At 44.0% G+C, this 15,185-nt stretch overlaps 1 protein-coding gene across 4 annotated transcripts in view; it reads left to right on the top strand.

Annotated features, from left to right (window-relative positions):
• MAP3K4 (mitogen-activated protein kinase kinase kinase 4) overlaps positions 1-11,760 on the top strand; it is a 483,141-nt gene extending 471,381 nt beyond the window's left edge. For all 4 annotated transcript variants that reach the window (XM_085611454.1, XM_085611451.1, XM_085611452.1 and 1 more), the window contains one exon: positions 11,229-11,760. In XM_085611454.1, the coding sequence (XP_085467580.1) occupies positions 11,229-11,249 (21 nt within the window). In that variant the 3' untranslated portion in view covers positions 11,250-11,760. The remainder of the gene's footprint in view (positions 1-11,228) is intronic.
• Positions 11,761-15,185: the final 3,425 nt, after the last annotated feature.

The raw sequence follows: 15,185 nt of genomic DNA on the forward strand, positions 1-15,185 counted from the left end.
AGCAGTAAGGGATGGATGCCCTGAGTCCTGGGCTATCTCGACTCTAGTGCCTGTTTTCACAACAATCACAATCAAAGTATGCTTTATTCGAATAATATTCATAAAAGCAAGGTACAGTATACAATAACAATTCATTAAATACATTAAAAAACTATTAAATTCAGTACTTTTCGATACTACATACTTTTGACAAATTCTAATTAAGTTACATCCATAAGGGAGACATTATTTCGTTTGGCAGCGGTGTTGTTTAAATCACATACGGATGGACATAGTTGAAGCCCTGGGTTTAGCATTCCGCAATGATAACAGTGGATACTTATTATTAAAACAAGGACATTTAAATAATTTAAAAAATTTTAAAACAGATTACATACGATAAAATGCTGAAAGTTAGCAAGGGGGAGAATAGTAAAAAAAAAACTAGCAGTCTCCCCCAGTTCAAGAGAATAGTCAAGTGACTAGCAGTCTCAATCTAATCATCCACGCCCATCCTAGATACTTTGCAGTGGCAATTGAAATCCAAGGCAATGTGCTGGTACATATAATGCGTAGAGCAACAGTGCCACTAGTAGTTCCTAAATTTTTGCACATTGGAGTAAGCCATATACGCCGTGGAGCAGCATAGATTTGACAAGAAAACAAAAGATGACCAATAGTTTCCCTTTTTGTACCACAGGCAGGGCAGACGGCACTAGTTCCCACTTCCCATTTTGCTGTTAAAGATCTAAGGGGAAGTGCTCCAGCTCTTAGTTGGAAAAGAAGCTTCCTATCTCTTGGCTTGGTTATGATATCCCAGTAAGGCTCAAGATGGGGGTACATCTTGGCCTCTAGGAATTCTCTAGTCATATTGCCGGCACTGGAGCTACACCAGTCCCGCTGGGCAACCTTCTCCCAATAAATGGTCTTGAGCATACTTTTAGAAGGGAAGGTTGCACCTGCAGGATCTTCCCAGAGTGTGCTCAAACCAAGCTCAAGCAAGGATGCCCTAAGCGCTTTTAACCAACTTATTTTATGGTGAAGGTCAGTTCTTATGATGTCTAGAAAGCCCCCAGCATAATGAGAGAGCGCAGGCGTTGTCCATAACCTGCGCCAGTACAATATTGGGCGGAGCCGTGCCATATCTAAAATGGCTCTTCTACCCAAGTCATACTTAAGGGGCAGGAGTGGGTTGCTTTTGGGGACGCCTGTAATGGCCCTGAAAAATATATTCTCTGCGAGTTGAAGGGCCAGCATTTTTTCAAACCCCCACAGCTCAGCACCATAGAGTACAGAACCCAGAGCTTTAGCTTCATAAACCTGTAAAACAGGTTCCACAGGTTTAGTGAAGGATTTTCTATGCTCTGAGCTGATTGCGCCTGCCAGTTGCCTATGTTTAATTGTTGCGATTTCAATATGGTGCCGCCAGGCCTTCACATTGGATATATGCATACCCAAATAGGTGAAATTGTTCACTACCTCCAGCGGACGATTGTTTAAGGTGATTTTTGTCTTAAAACTGCGATGGGGATTGAAAGTCATCAGCTTAGTTTTAGAAATGTTTACTTCAAGGCCATACTCTTTGCAAAATTGGTCAAAGATTGACAGAGCACACTGCAATCCACTTGGCGTTTTAGCTAGGATGAGCGTGTCATCCGCGAACATTAAAATAGGAATTTTAATACCATCTAAAAAAGGAGCATCCACTTGGGCGGAAGTCATACGTGCTACAACATCATTTATATAAAGTGTAAAGAGGACTGGGGCCATCGAGCATCCCTGTCTAACGCCCCTCTCTACTGGGAAGTCTGAGGTAACTGAGCCTAAGCCACCCCACTGTATTCTTGCATAATTTGATTCGTGGAGTCTCATTATCATGGATAACAGATCATTTGGGATGCCCTGCTTCTGTAAAACCAACCATAACTTTAGTCGAGGTACCAGATCAAAGGCAGCCCGTAGATCGACAAAGGCCGCGTACAAGCTTCCTTTGCCGAGCACCACCGTCCTCCATTGAATCATGGTGAAACGAAAGACCTGATCCACCGTACTTATGGATCGTCGAAAGCCAGCCTGGAAGGATGAAAGGGCATTGGTCTCTTCTGCCCAGTCCAGGAGCCTATTGACGATCACACGCCCCACTACCTTTTGGATGGTATCTATAAGGCTTATAGGGCGGTAATTACCTGGCAATGATCGATCTCCTTTTTTGAAAATGGGGATAATTACTGCACCCTGCCACGATTTTGGTACTGGTGCGCCCAAGGCAATAGCATTAATAAGATGGTGGATGTATGAGCACCAGCGCTCTTTGTCGTTAACAAATAGATCCGCTGGCACACCATCAAGGCCAGGGGCTCGTCCGCAGGCAACTGCATCCAGAGCCATCATGATTTCACTAGGACAAAAAAGGTTTTCTTTTGGGAGGTCTACACGGATTGTCTCATGCTGCTCTGCAGTGTTAAAAACAGCATATTGGTTTTTAAAAAACTTTACCCATTCTGTTTCGGGGACATTGTTTTGAGGGGGTTCCGGACCACCTGATTTTCCCCACCTGACAATGTGCCAGAACTGTCGAGAATCCCTACTATCGCTAGCTGCCTTTAGCTCAATCCAGTGTTGGTTATCCCAAGCTTGTTTGGCCTTCACAATACTAGTTTTGTAATTTTTCCTGGCTGCTTGGATTGGAGCTGTTTGCCCTCCCTTGATAGCATTACCCAGTGCAAGTCTGCACTCCCTGCATTCATCATTGTACCATTTAGCTGGCTTTGGCACCCTATCACCTTTGTCCTTGACAGGCTTAAGGAAGTATCCCTTGATTTTATCAAAAAGGGAATTATGAATTCCTTCGACCCTGTCTAGACCATTGCTCAATATATTGCAGTCCTCTAGGTCTGATATGGCTTGGTCAACAAGGGTATTCATACTAACAATAGCCTGTTGATTGATTGCTACCTTTTCCCAGCGCAGCCTCCTCATGTTATTAGTGGGAAGAATCCGGGGTGGAGCGAGCACAGGAAGTCCCACAGGCAAGCCAGTGTGTGGCCACCACTTATGTGACAGGCACAGAGGATTATGGTCGCTCTCCAACCTTCCATCCACAGACATGTCACAAATTGATGGCCATAACTTTAGGCTGCATAACACATAATCAATTCTGCTATTGTATCTACCATTATCAAATGTGCTTGCACCTTTTCTATCTCCACTGGTCCTGCCATTCAGTGCTCTTAGCCCTTTTCCATAACATAAAGCATTTAAACCAATGGTATCAGCAGACCATCGCACTGTTGGAGGCAACTCTAGTTTAGGCACGCCCCATAGTCGATCCTCCTGCCTGTTTTTAAAAAGGGGGACCTTGACAGTACACACTGTTATAGGCTGATCTCGGTGTTGGATTCGGTGGTCAAGGTGGCGGGACGTGTGCTTTTAGAGAGGTTGACCACCTGGGCAGAGGAATACGATATACTTTCAGATGCACAGTATGGGTTCCGCACAGGTCGGCCCACCGTGGCCCAGTGCCTTAATCTTAGCATGATTCTTAATAAATACAGGGTTGCACGTTACGGCACTATTTATTTAGCTTTCATGGACATATCTTCCGCGTTTGAACGCGTGAACAGGGCTAAATTGTGGCAGTCAATGGAAGACATTGGGGTAGACAGTAACATCGTCCATTTTTTAGAAGCTCTTCACCGGGATACTAAGGCCAATGTTAGATTCTCGCAGGACCCGGAACTTTGATATAAAAAGAGGTGTATGCCAAGGGTGTATCTTTGCCCCCTTTTTGTGTAATCTTTATATCAATGACCTAGATAAGGCCCACTTATCAACAGGGGTAGATTACCCGCATGTAGGGCGACGAGGTCTCCCTGTTCTACTCTATGCGGATAACACAGTTCTTGTATCTAGGACTGCAAGGGGGCTCCAAATCCTGCTTGATGCCTTTTCTGACTTTGTCGGAACGGGTCTTATCTATAAATAACTCAAAATCTTACGTCATGCAAGTGGGGACTCGCCCCCCAAAAAAAATTTCAATTCAGGGTAGGTCCTGCTAAGGTACCTCGCACAAACGTTTTTTCATATATGGGGGTCCTACTGGATGATCAAATAAAATGGCGGCCTCTCAAACAAAGAAAGAAGGGGGATCTGGTGCGGGTGAATGCCGTCATTTTTATTTTAGCCTGTACACTAGGAAACAGACCTATTGCAGCCTTGTTGAAGATCAGCCAAGAGTGTAGCATCAGCCTCTTATGGGAGCGAAATATGGGGGCACACCACCACTGACGTTCTCCAGGTGGCCAAGAACTCATTTTTGAAGCGCTTGTTGGGTGTTCCGCGTGGCCTGTCTAACATGGTGGCACATGAGGAACTGGGGGTGCCTTATTTAAGGGACACTTTGGCACTCCGTCCCCTAATGTTATAGCTAAATATCTGGTTAAATGACGGATTAACGTTGAGCCAGTCGATTCTAAAAGAGTGTATCACCCTTGATCATGCACTCAATATACCTTGGCTCAGTTACATTAAGAGTAGTTTTGAAAAGCTAGGACGAGTCGACCTGTACAACAACCCTAAGCTAGTAACAAAAAAGCATGTGGGGATAACAAGGGAGTCCTTTAGCAGTTTGAGGAAATTGGAGAGGGAGGAGCTGGAACTGCGGAAGCCTAGTGTCCGTAAATGTATTATGTTAAAGACAACATCTTTTGCTGAGCCTTATCTTCTAGGGCTTTTATCTGCTTATGAACGATTTTTACTGACCGTGTTTCACCTGGATCTCTTTCACCTCCTGCTTGCCATACCTAGGGGGAGCAGTAGTGGTCAGTTGTTAGCACCCTGTGGCTGCGACAGAGAGTCTCCACAGGATCTGCTACCCTTTGTGTTATTTTGTAAATTTTATGAGGTTACCCGGAAGTTTTTTATTGTTCTGATTTTAAAAAGGATGAATTTTAAGCAGGCTCGCCCAGCTCTTCTGTACCTACAACTGCTGATTGATGAATGTATTTTCTTTGTCCTTGGTTATTTGAAATCAGTGGTGAAGTCCAGGGCCTGCCTTGAGTAAATGCTAACAAGGTCAGGGTTTATGATCACTCTTAAAACATATATACCCCAGTGGGACAGGATAAATCTACTGGAGAGCTTTTAATAAAGGGTAAGATTGTATGCACTTGAACTTTGCACCCTATTTTACAGATTACCAAGGACCTTTGTGGAATGTATTTTAACTGTGATAATTTGTATTGATATTTTATGAAATTTTTGTGTAATGATAACTTTTATGGTTTTATATTTCTGAAACCGAATAAAGTTGATTTGGCTGATCTGTAAGAATGTACTGACCTGTAAGCCCGCCTATGAAACACCGTTTCTGAATTAACATTTAGGACCTGCTCAATGTCGGCCCACATGAGACCCAGGTCCCGTTCAACCACCAAGAGGCCCATCTGGGTCATGCATATCGGTATTGCTTATCTGTGCTATCTGACCACGCTCGTCTGATAAGTTCTCTAGCTTTTCGCAAAAGGCTCTCTGTAATCTTCCATGCCATCAGTCTCAGAGAACTGTCTTCCACAAGGAAGTGATCTCGACCTAGTTGTTTGTGTAGAATGTTCTGAAGGAGGGGAGACGGATCAGTGATTCTGAGGAAAGTTCCATCAGCACTGAAAACCAGACTTGCGATTTCCAGATCAGGGTGATGTAACTAGCTCTGAGCATTGTCTCCTGACCTGTGCGGCCACTCTGATTATCACAGCAAATGGGGGAAAGGCATGTTTGGTCTCTATGCCCCAATTCTGCAGGAATGCATCTGTCGCTGCTGTCCCGGTTCAGGCCTCCAACTGAAGAAAGATGGAATCTTTATGGTCTAATCGGGATGCAAAGAGATCCTTGTGGAAAGGACCCCATCTGTACCAGAGTGCAAGAAAGAGTCTTGTGAAGGAGCATTGGCTTTCTGGAAGTGCCTTGAGTGCCAGTCCCACTTGGTGTCTTTTACCCTGGGTGATGCTCTGCTTTTACTGCTATCTGGCGATCTAGGAATAAGTGCTAGAATCCCTTTGCCAGTTCCGCCATCACCCGTGACCTTGTACCTCCAAAGTGATTGATTTAAAGGGCAGCTGACTCATTATTCAGTACACAACATTACACCATGTCATTTATTCAGAATCTGACTGCGAAGGACCCCGCCAGCAGCTTCAGACAATTGATATGGAGTGATAAGTCATCCTCTGACCATTTTTCTCCGGGGGAGTGTTTCCTCCACCTGGAGCCCCAGGCTGCTCTGCTTGCATCCAATTCTACATCTAGGTCCGGAAAGGATCCGAAGATTGCTCTCCTGTTCAAAGCCTCCATGTGATGTAGCTGCCAGGTAATTTCCTCCTTGGCTTTTTGAGATAGTTCTATCTGCTGAGAGTATGTTAACCCTTTGTGTAGGTGAGCAGTCCTTATGCATTGCAAAGACTGGTAGTGGAAAGCTCCTGGAAATATGGCTTTTATCGATGACGATAGGAGTTCATCCAATCGATCCAGTTGATGAGATATCTTGGGATTGTTCAATGCCTTTGTGAGTTCCTTCTTGATACCAGTCATCTTTTAGTTGGTAAGCTTTAAAATGTCTCGCTCTGAGTCTATCAGGAATCCCAGAAAAGTTGTCTCTTGAGCAGTTCCCAACTGTGACTTTTCCTTGTTGATTAAGAACACCAGTTAATGTAGAAGATATACTGTCTCCCAAATATGGTGAAGGATGTCCTTCGAACTGTTCATTAACATTATGTCGTTGGGATACTCTATGAGCTTCACCACTCCACCCAGTGGCATTCCAGACAAAGAAGTTTCCGTGCTGACGACAGTCCAAATGGAAGTGCAGCAAATTTGTAGACCTGATGCCACCAGGAACATTGGAAGAACCTGCAATGCGCAGGGGAAATTAGGTACTGCCAGGTGGATGTCCTTTAGGTCTAACCGGTTCAGTGGACGTAGTATATCTCGGACATAGCGCACTCCCTCTATCTTAAAATGCCAGTGGATCAGCCATCCTTTGAATTCTTTCAGCTTGATCACCGGCCGGTGGCCTTTGTCCTTTTTAGCAACAACAAGAAGGTGATGGATGGAATCCTTGAATTAATCTCAGCAACTGGCTATCCCTCAGGCCACTCCCCAATTCATAATTTTTCATCCACCATGCCACCTCAGTGTGGGCCCAGCCTTATGCACATTAGTGTTGAACCTGCTCCATTGCTCCTTCGGAAACAATCCAGCCCTAACTGCCAGGCCAGGGCTTCCCTAAACCGGAATTCAAGCAACCTAGGACAGGTTTCATCCTGATAAGGGCTCCTCAGCCAGGTTTAGCTTGATTTTAGTGGCACAGTACACTTAGGACCTATTTCTGGGCATACCTGTCGCACTTAGGGCTTCATCTGCAACAACGGAAGATAATGGATGAAATGCTTGAATTCATTTCAGCCACTGGCTATCTCTCAGGCCGCCTCCGAATCCATCATTTTTCTTCCAGCATGCCACCTTGGTTTGGACCCAGCCATATGCAAATCAGCCTTGACCCTGCTCCTCATGGGACCAGTCCTGCCGGAACTGCCAAGCCGGGTCCTCCCTGACACGGAATACAAGCAACCTAGGACCGTTTTCCCCCTGATAAGGGCTCATCAGCCAGGTAAAGCTTGAGTCCAGTGGCACAGTGAGCACAGCACCCTGCTCCCTGCCATCCCACCACCCCATGGTTGTTTATGATTGGCAAACATTTCTCCATCAGAAAAAAATCATTGACAAAGCCAATTGCTCTGCATTGCTTTCAAAGGGCGATATAAATATTATATATAACAAATGTTATTATGTTTTTATATACTGACGATATTTGGACGACGGAATTGTATTCAAATTGCAATCATTTTGTTTTAATCTGAAATGCCCATTTTATTATATTGTTTACGTCTGAATAAAAGTATTTGATTAATTGATTGACATCTAACCAAAATGTCAGGAAACCATTGGTAGATTGAAGCACCACATGCTTCGACAGTGAATGATACAAATAAAGTACAATTCCTACATTAGCTACTCAGAAATGGAAGATAAGAAGCATCTCCCATTCATTCATCAGGGTTAGTAATTGATCAGAGTCTAATGAAATGTGAACAATTTTATCAAAAATCCCTTTCCATTTTGCATCAAATTAAGTCAATTTTTCGCCCCACTCATCATGTAAAAAAAAAAAGCCTCTGGAAGCAGGAGCTATTACTTTTGTTCTGCCTGTGGTACATCTTCTTACCATTCTATAACTTCTGTGGAAAGTAGTTCAGTCTGTCAACTCTCACTACCACAAATCTTTCTTTTTCAGTACAATAAACAACTGATTTTACCTTCACCACCGTGGTACCACCCCATGTTCCGTATTTCCTTAAAAAATCGCACATTTTGCCATGTCATCATCACTAGCAAAATCATTTACATATGGTCCACCTGTGGCTTGGGCATACATATCCCACTCTTTTCTGAAAATGCAGATATGGTATGGAAGGGTGCGCACCATACTCTTATGTTTTTAGGTCTGATATTTGACATCACAGCTGTCAATTTGACCTATTCCTAACAATATAGATATAATGTGCTTTGGGTCTGCCCCTTGCAACCACTGGTTCACTTAACTCAGCCTTTTTCATCCATTGGCTTGACACATTGTCAATCACATCCCATCTCAGCTCAATGCAGTATTCCTCTCTCTCCTAATGCTTGTCAGTCACATCCTGTCTCAGATATCACATCCCGTCTCTGCTCAGTGTAGTATTCCTCTCTCTCCTAATGCTTGTCAATCACATCCTGTCTCAGCTATCACGTCCTGTCTCAGCTCAGTGCAGTAGTCCTCTCTCTCCTAATGCTTGTCAATCACATCCTGTCTCAGCTCAGTGCGGTATTCCTCTCTCTCCTAATGCTTGTCAGTCACATCCTGTCTCAGCTATCAAATCCCATCTCAGCTATCACATCTCATCTCAGCTATCACATCTCATCTCAGCTCAGTGTAGTATTCCTCTCTCTCCTAATGCTTGTCAATCACATCCTGTCTCAGCTCAGTGCGGTATTCCTCTCTCTCCTAATGCTTGTCAGTCACATCCTGTCTCAGCTATCAAATCCCATCTCAGCTATCACATCTCATCTCAGCTATCACATCTCATCTCAGCTATCACATCTCATCTCAGCTCAGTGTAGTATTCCGCTCTCTCCTAATGCTTGTCAATCACATCCTGTCTCAGTTATCACATCCTGTCTCAGCTCAGTGCGGTATTCCTCTCTCTCCTAATGCTTGTCAGTCACATCCTGTCTCAGCTATCACATCCTGTCTCAGCTATCACGTCCTGTCTCAGCTATCACGTCCTATCACAGCTCAGTGCAGTAGTCCTCTCTCTCCTAATGCTTGTCAATCACATCCTGTCTCAGCTATCACATCCTGTCTCAGCTCAGTGCGGTATTCCTCTCTCTCCTAATGCTTGTCAATCGCATCCTGTCTCAGCTATCACATCCTGTCTCAGCTATCACGTCCTGTCTCAGCTATCACATCCTGTCTCAGCTCAGTGCGGTATTCCTCTCTCTCCTAATGCTAGTTGTTTGGATGTATACTTTCGTCTCCAGGCCTGTATTTGCATTGAACTGCATGAGATACTACTTAACAACTGCAGTCCTCTCTGTCTACTCTTAAAAGCTCTCTCCTGTGTGTCTTGTTCTGTTCTCACAGCCAGGGACTGTGCACTCCTCGTCACCCCCGCCCACCATTCTCTTGCATTCCTCCAACCCCCTTCATCATTTTCTATGTTTTCCTCATCACCCCTACCACTCTCTTGCACTCTACCCTTTACTTGTGTCTTTCTTCATATGCTCCTCGTCATCTCCACTCTCTCGCATTCCTCACTCCTTTACCTGTGTGCTCCTCGCAAACCCCACCAGCCACCCTCCGGTTTTCTCCTCCTGCCTTTCTTAATGTGTACACTTTTGTCTCCTTGCGGTTTCTCATTAGATCTGACGAGAAATGCTTTTTTCCTTTTGTTTCTGGTTTCTGGAAACGAAAGGCAGGCAGTCGTGAAGACTCACTTGCCTTCAGTATTGGCTTTTTATTTCTATGGTAAAAGAAGATTGGTTGGGCGTTATAGTCCTTCCTTTCTTTGTATGGTATAGAAGCTAAGGAAGAACTGTAATGAAGGCTACATTGTCATCCAACCTTTACTTAAAACATAAGCAGGACCGTATGGAGCCCAAGTGAGCCTTCATCACTGTTCACCATTTTGTTTCTCTCTGGCTTTTATGTGTTCACACTGTGATCATTAGCACAATGAACCCAGGCCTATTGTCTTTTCAAATGCATGTTATAAACTCTTTGTTGCCTCGAGGAGGATTGAGGCAAGAGGTTGTCCAATATCTTGGTGTAATTTTAACAGGTCTGCTGGTGAAAAATTATGAACAAATAAATGTTTTATAAAGAAAGCAATAGTGCTGTATTTACTTAAACAATCATTTGAATCGGGCGTAAAAGTTAAATGTGGAATTTTGGAACTTGCAAAGATTTTCCAATTTTTTAGGTTGTCATCATCTGTTGCTGTTCTGCTGGCTAGCATCACCACCATGAATGTTCCACTGCATTGTTTTCCCAAAAGTTTATATATATATCATGACTTATTTTATAATGTGCTGTGTTTTCTCAGCTTTAGAGTATCTGACTAGTCCCTACATTTGCTGTGTGCAATGTCATGAGGTAATTTAGTCCACATTTGGATTCAGATGGCAAATTAAGACAAACTCTGCAAGCCTAACATGTGCAAGGGTAGCCACCCCACCACTCTCACCCCCATTCCTTTGTGATTAAGAGGAGGGGAGCAGGAGGGCATTCGTAACTCCACCCCTCTGGCTAATTCTTGTTAATATCAGATGCTTGCTGGCTGATTCCTCCGAACACTATCCAGCAATGTGCTCTCCTCCCTTGTCACCTTCTTCAGTAGGTGCAGCTCTACAAGTGGTAAAAATAGAATTCCCTGTATTTATGGAAAATAATTCAATGCGTGACATCGCTGCAGTGAACTATCGGCTTCTAAACCACTGCTCTGTGTGCAACAACAGTTCAGTATTGTGTGTTTAGATCCTCATCACAAATAGGTTTTTACTGTTTTAACTTTGGGCTACATGTGTGCCTCTTCCCTCTGTGTGCTATTGTTAATGCATTAAAATAAATAAATCCCTTTCTCTTTTCCTCATTCCAGGTTTGCACAGATGAAGAATGAACTCATTCACCGGATGTTCACTGTTAATCACAACTGTATGTAATATTTACACGAGGACTATGATGAGAAACAGTAACCATTGGATCTTACCGTGACTGAAGACTGCACAGGTGACAGGCGTCACTTTTACTGCTGCTCCCATCTCTTCTGTTTGCCACATGCTGCTTATGTGACCAGCTCTGCAAGAGTGACAGAAGTTGCATGTTCCAATGGAAGTGCCATTACTACTGTATATGGACCATAATTGTAATTTTTTATTCTCCTCTACGTTTCTCATATAACTGAGAACTGTAATATTAATATGTAGGTTTTTTTGAACTTTCTAGGTTTGAAAAAAAAGTTGTAGTGTTATCAGGCGTTCTGGACCTTGTACATGTTTTTAATCTCCCGTTTGTTGAGTGCACTGACTGTGAACTTTTACTTTTTTGGCCAGCTTCAGATTTGTTATGCAAAAAGCTGATTAATGAAATGTAATTAAAACATTTTTCTCAATAAATGGTTTATTTTAGGAGTTTTTCATCCTTTGTGATTTTGTATTTGTAGTGGGGTATATGAGCAGTTAGATTGGAATGATCAATATATTTTCTTTTTAGAGCTGTGGTGAGAGAATGAAGAAAGCAATGAAGTGTGAATCCTGAAATTGTAATAGTATTAATAACAATAACATTTTTGTGTAGCACATTCTGCCAAGCCATTGCCTCTTAGCACTGCACACAAATAATGAACTGATGGTAATGTTACTGATCTCAGAAATATTAATGAGCAAGCGAACCTGTGACTGCATGTTATGCATAGATGTCAGCAGCAAGTGCATAGTTCTGGTTTAAAATTAGGGAAGGAATACACATTTAATTCCCTGTAAATGCAGTAGCAGTGCATCTCTCATTATCATAATTTGAATTTTTCCTAGGCTGGCCTATATATTTTTGTTTAGTTCTTTTTATAATGAAAAAATGTAGCTCTGATGGATACTTCTAGTTGCAGATTCATCATAAGAATATCTCCAGGTGGCTGAATGGTGTCAGAGAATTTTCTCAGCAATTCTCCCACATGCCAGTAGGTGGCTCTATGTGGCTTTGCGATGACTCCCTACTGGCCCAGATGTAACAGAGCGGAGCTGCATTGGAGCACAATGTCAAAGTGCTGCTATTAGTTCCTTTATTTCTGTGCACTTCAATGTAGATCCGGAACTACGCGTCCAACTTTGTCGGTATTCTGACAAATTCTAAATGTAATTAAAAAGTGTGACATGGATGATGTCTCCACTGTTCCACTGAAAACAGCAGGATTCAAGCTGTGCTATGACTACAGGAGCAGATATCAAACATGGATACGCATGACGTGCCTTGGTGTTTGGGCTCCTGATACTGTAGTGTCTTGCAAGTATGGGCTCCTGAGGGACTGCGTAGGACAGTGGCTTGCTTAGAGCGGAATGCATTGAATGCTGACTTTGAATGTAGAATTCTCAGTTACATGCAGACAAATAAAGATGTGCAACTCTAAGCTCCGTGCGTGGCATAGTCCTTGGTGGGTGCCCAGGCTGGGGAGGACGCTATATAGACACAACTCAAAAATCGTGTGAGAAATGCACCCAAAGGCGATTCAGAAATGGGAGTTGTTAGAAATGGGGGTCTCTAGTTGGCAGAGGTAGGTACCTTTGTCCAAATAGGAATGCTTGCTTCTAGTCAGGGTAAGGGGGATACACACTTTAGATAACCCCTGCTCACCCCCTTGGTAGCTTGGCAAGAGCAGACAGGCTTATCCCAAAGGCAATGTGTAAAGTATTTGTACCAACACTCACAGTTGCACAGTGATAACACCACAAATGGACACCACACCGGTTTAGAAAATAAAGTATCTTTATCTAAACTTAACAAGACCAAAACTACAAAAATCCAACATACAAGTATTAAGAAAACTGACTTTCAAAAGGTTTTAGCAACAGAGTCCACAGAAAACTATGGATTCGTGATTTCTTGCAAAGTACCTGTTGTTGCGACAAAGTTCACCAAGCCAAACAGCCGCAGCAATGAGAAGCTTTAAAAAACAAAGAGAAGCGTCGTTCCTGAGTCCTTTGTGGATGCGATGCGACAGTTCTGCTGTACTCAGCGGAGCGATGCGTCGGGTACGGTCTGTCGGGGGAAGCGATGCGTCAGTTCTGAGACGACACCGATCCGCGGTTGATGCATCAGGGAAAACTTGCAGCACAGGAACGATGCGTGGAAATCCGGGATGCGCCGGCAAACGATGCAGCGGCGAGCGGCGCTGCATTGACCTTTTCAGCCACGATCCCTCGATGTGTCGATTCTTGCAGCGGTGACAGGCACTGCATCGGTTTCAGCAGCGGCGTAGTGGTACAGGGAGATTCTTCTCGCACCATGGCGTTGCGTCAGAAAAACTGTCACAAGAAGAGCGATGCGTCGATTTTCTTGTCGTTGCTTTGCTTTCCAGCTCCCATCAGCAGAAACAACCTCCAGAGGCCCCACACAGTCACAGGCACTCCTGGCAGGTCAGAACTCCCAGCAAGGAAGTACAGGGGAGCTGGGGGTGAAGTCTTTGTGTTCCAGAGACTTCAAAACAGGAGGCAAGCTTCACTCAACAAGCCCTTGGAGACTTTCCTCAAGCAGGGGACACAGCACACAGCAGAGTCCTTTTCCTTTCTTTGGCAGAAACAGCAACTGCAGGCCAACCCCAGACACACAATAAGGGCAGTACTTCTCCGTTTCTCCAGCTCTTCTCCTCAGCAAAGGTTCCTCTTGATTCCAGAATTAGTATAACGGTCTGGGGTTTTGGTTCTGATACTTATACCCCAAAATGTATTTGTTGTCTTTGTGCAATGGGCTCTGAACCCAGTTCAAACCAGTTCTGGGGGGCACTCTGCAAGTGCACAACAACATCCATTGTCAGTGTGAGCCCTGGCTCCAGACACACCACAGGGGGCGGAGCCATCATTGTAGAAGGCAGGCACAGCCCTATTCAGGTGTAGGTGCTACTCCTCCCACCACTCCAAATGCATATCAGGCCTATTCAGCCTAGCGGTGACTCATCCAGACTCTCTGGAGCCACTGCACATACCCAGCCCCTGTCACTCCAAAGCCAGACAGTCAATATACATCCTAGCAGAAACACACAGGATGGCTAAGCAAGAAAATACCTACTTTCTCAAAGTGGTATTTTCACACACAGAATGTAAAAATCACCTTTTCTAAAAGATGCATCTTTAGATTCTGAGTTCAGGCATACTAAACTTTATTTTCCTATCTGGTCCCAATTGTAAGTTATATTTATAGGATGTTATAAATTAACTCTCATGCTCTCCTATGGCGACAGATAGCCTTGCAATAGTGAAAAACAAAACTGGCAGTATTTCACTATCAGGACATGCCACACACATTAGGGCATGTCCTACCTTTCACATACACTGCACCCTGCCCACAGGGGTACCTTGGACCTACCTTAGGGGTGACTCACATGTAAGAAAACTGAAGGTTACGGCCTGGCAAGTGGGTGCACTTGCCAAGTCGACATGGCAGTTAACAACTGTGCACAGACACTGCGGTGGCAAGTCTGAGTTACCGTATCTGAAAGAGACACGTTGGTGATAGATTACTTACCTTAGAATATCCCCAGGCTAACGCCAAGTGCCATAATTTCTAACAATGCAAATGTAATGTTTATAAGTATCTGGTTAATGTATTTGAATTGTCCGTGCCCTGAATACAAAAAAGAATATCCCCAGGCGTCAGACTGGATCCGGAAAGTTTTTCGTCAGCAGTACCCCTGCGTGTCCGTCGCTGGCGTCGTAAGCGCCGTGATGATGTCGCAGAGACTACTTAGGCGCCACCCATGCGCGCTGACGTCGGTTCTTTCTTTTTCCGCACCAGCAAGCGCAGATCCGGTTAGAGCACGTACCCTAGTCACTTTTTGACTAACTTA

The sequence above is a fragment of the Triturus cristatus genome, chromosome 6 (genome assembly GCF_964204655.1).
Source record: "Triturus cristatus chromosome 6, aTriCri1.1, whole genome shotgun sequence".
NCBI classification, from domain to species: domain Eukaryota; kingdom Metazoa; phylum Chordata; class Amphibia; order Caudata; family Salamandridae; genus Triturus; species Triturus cristatus.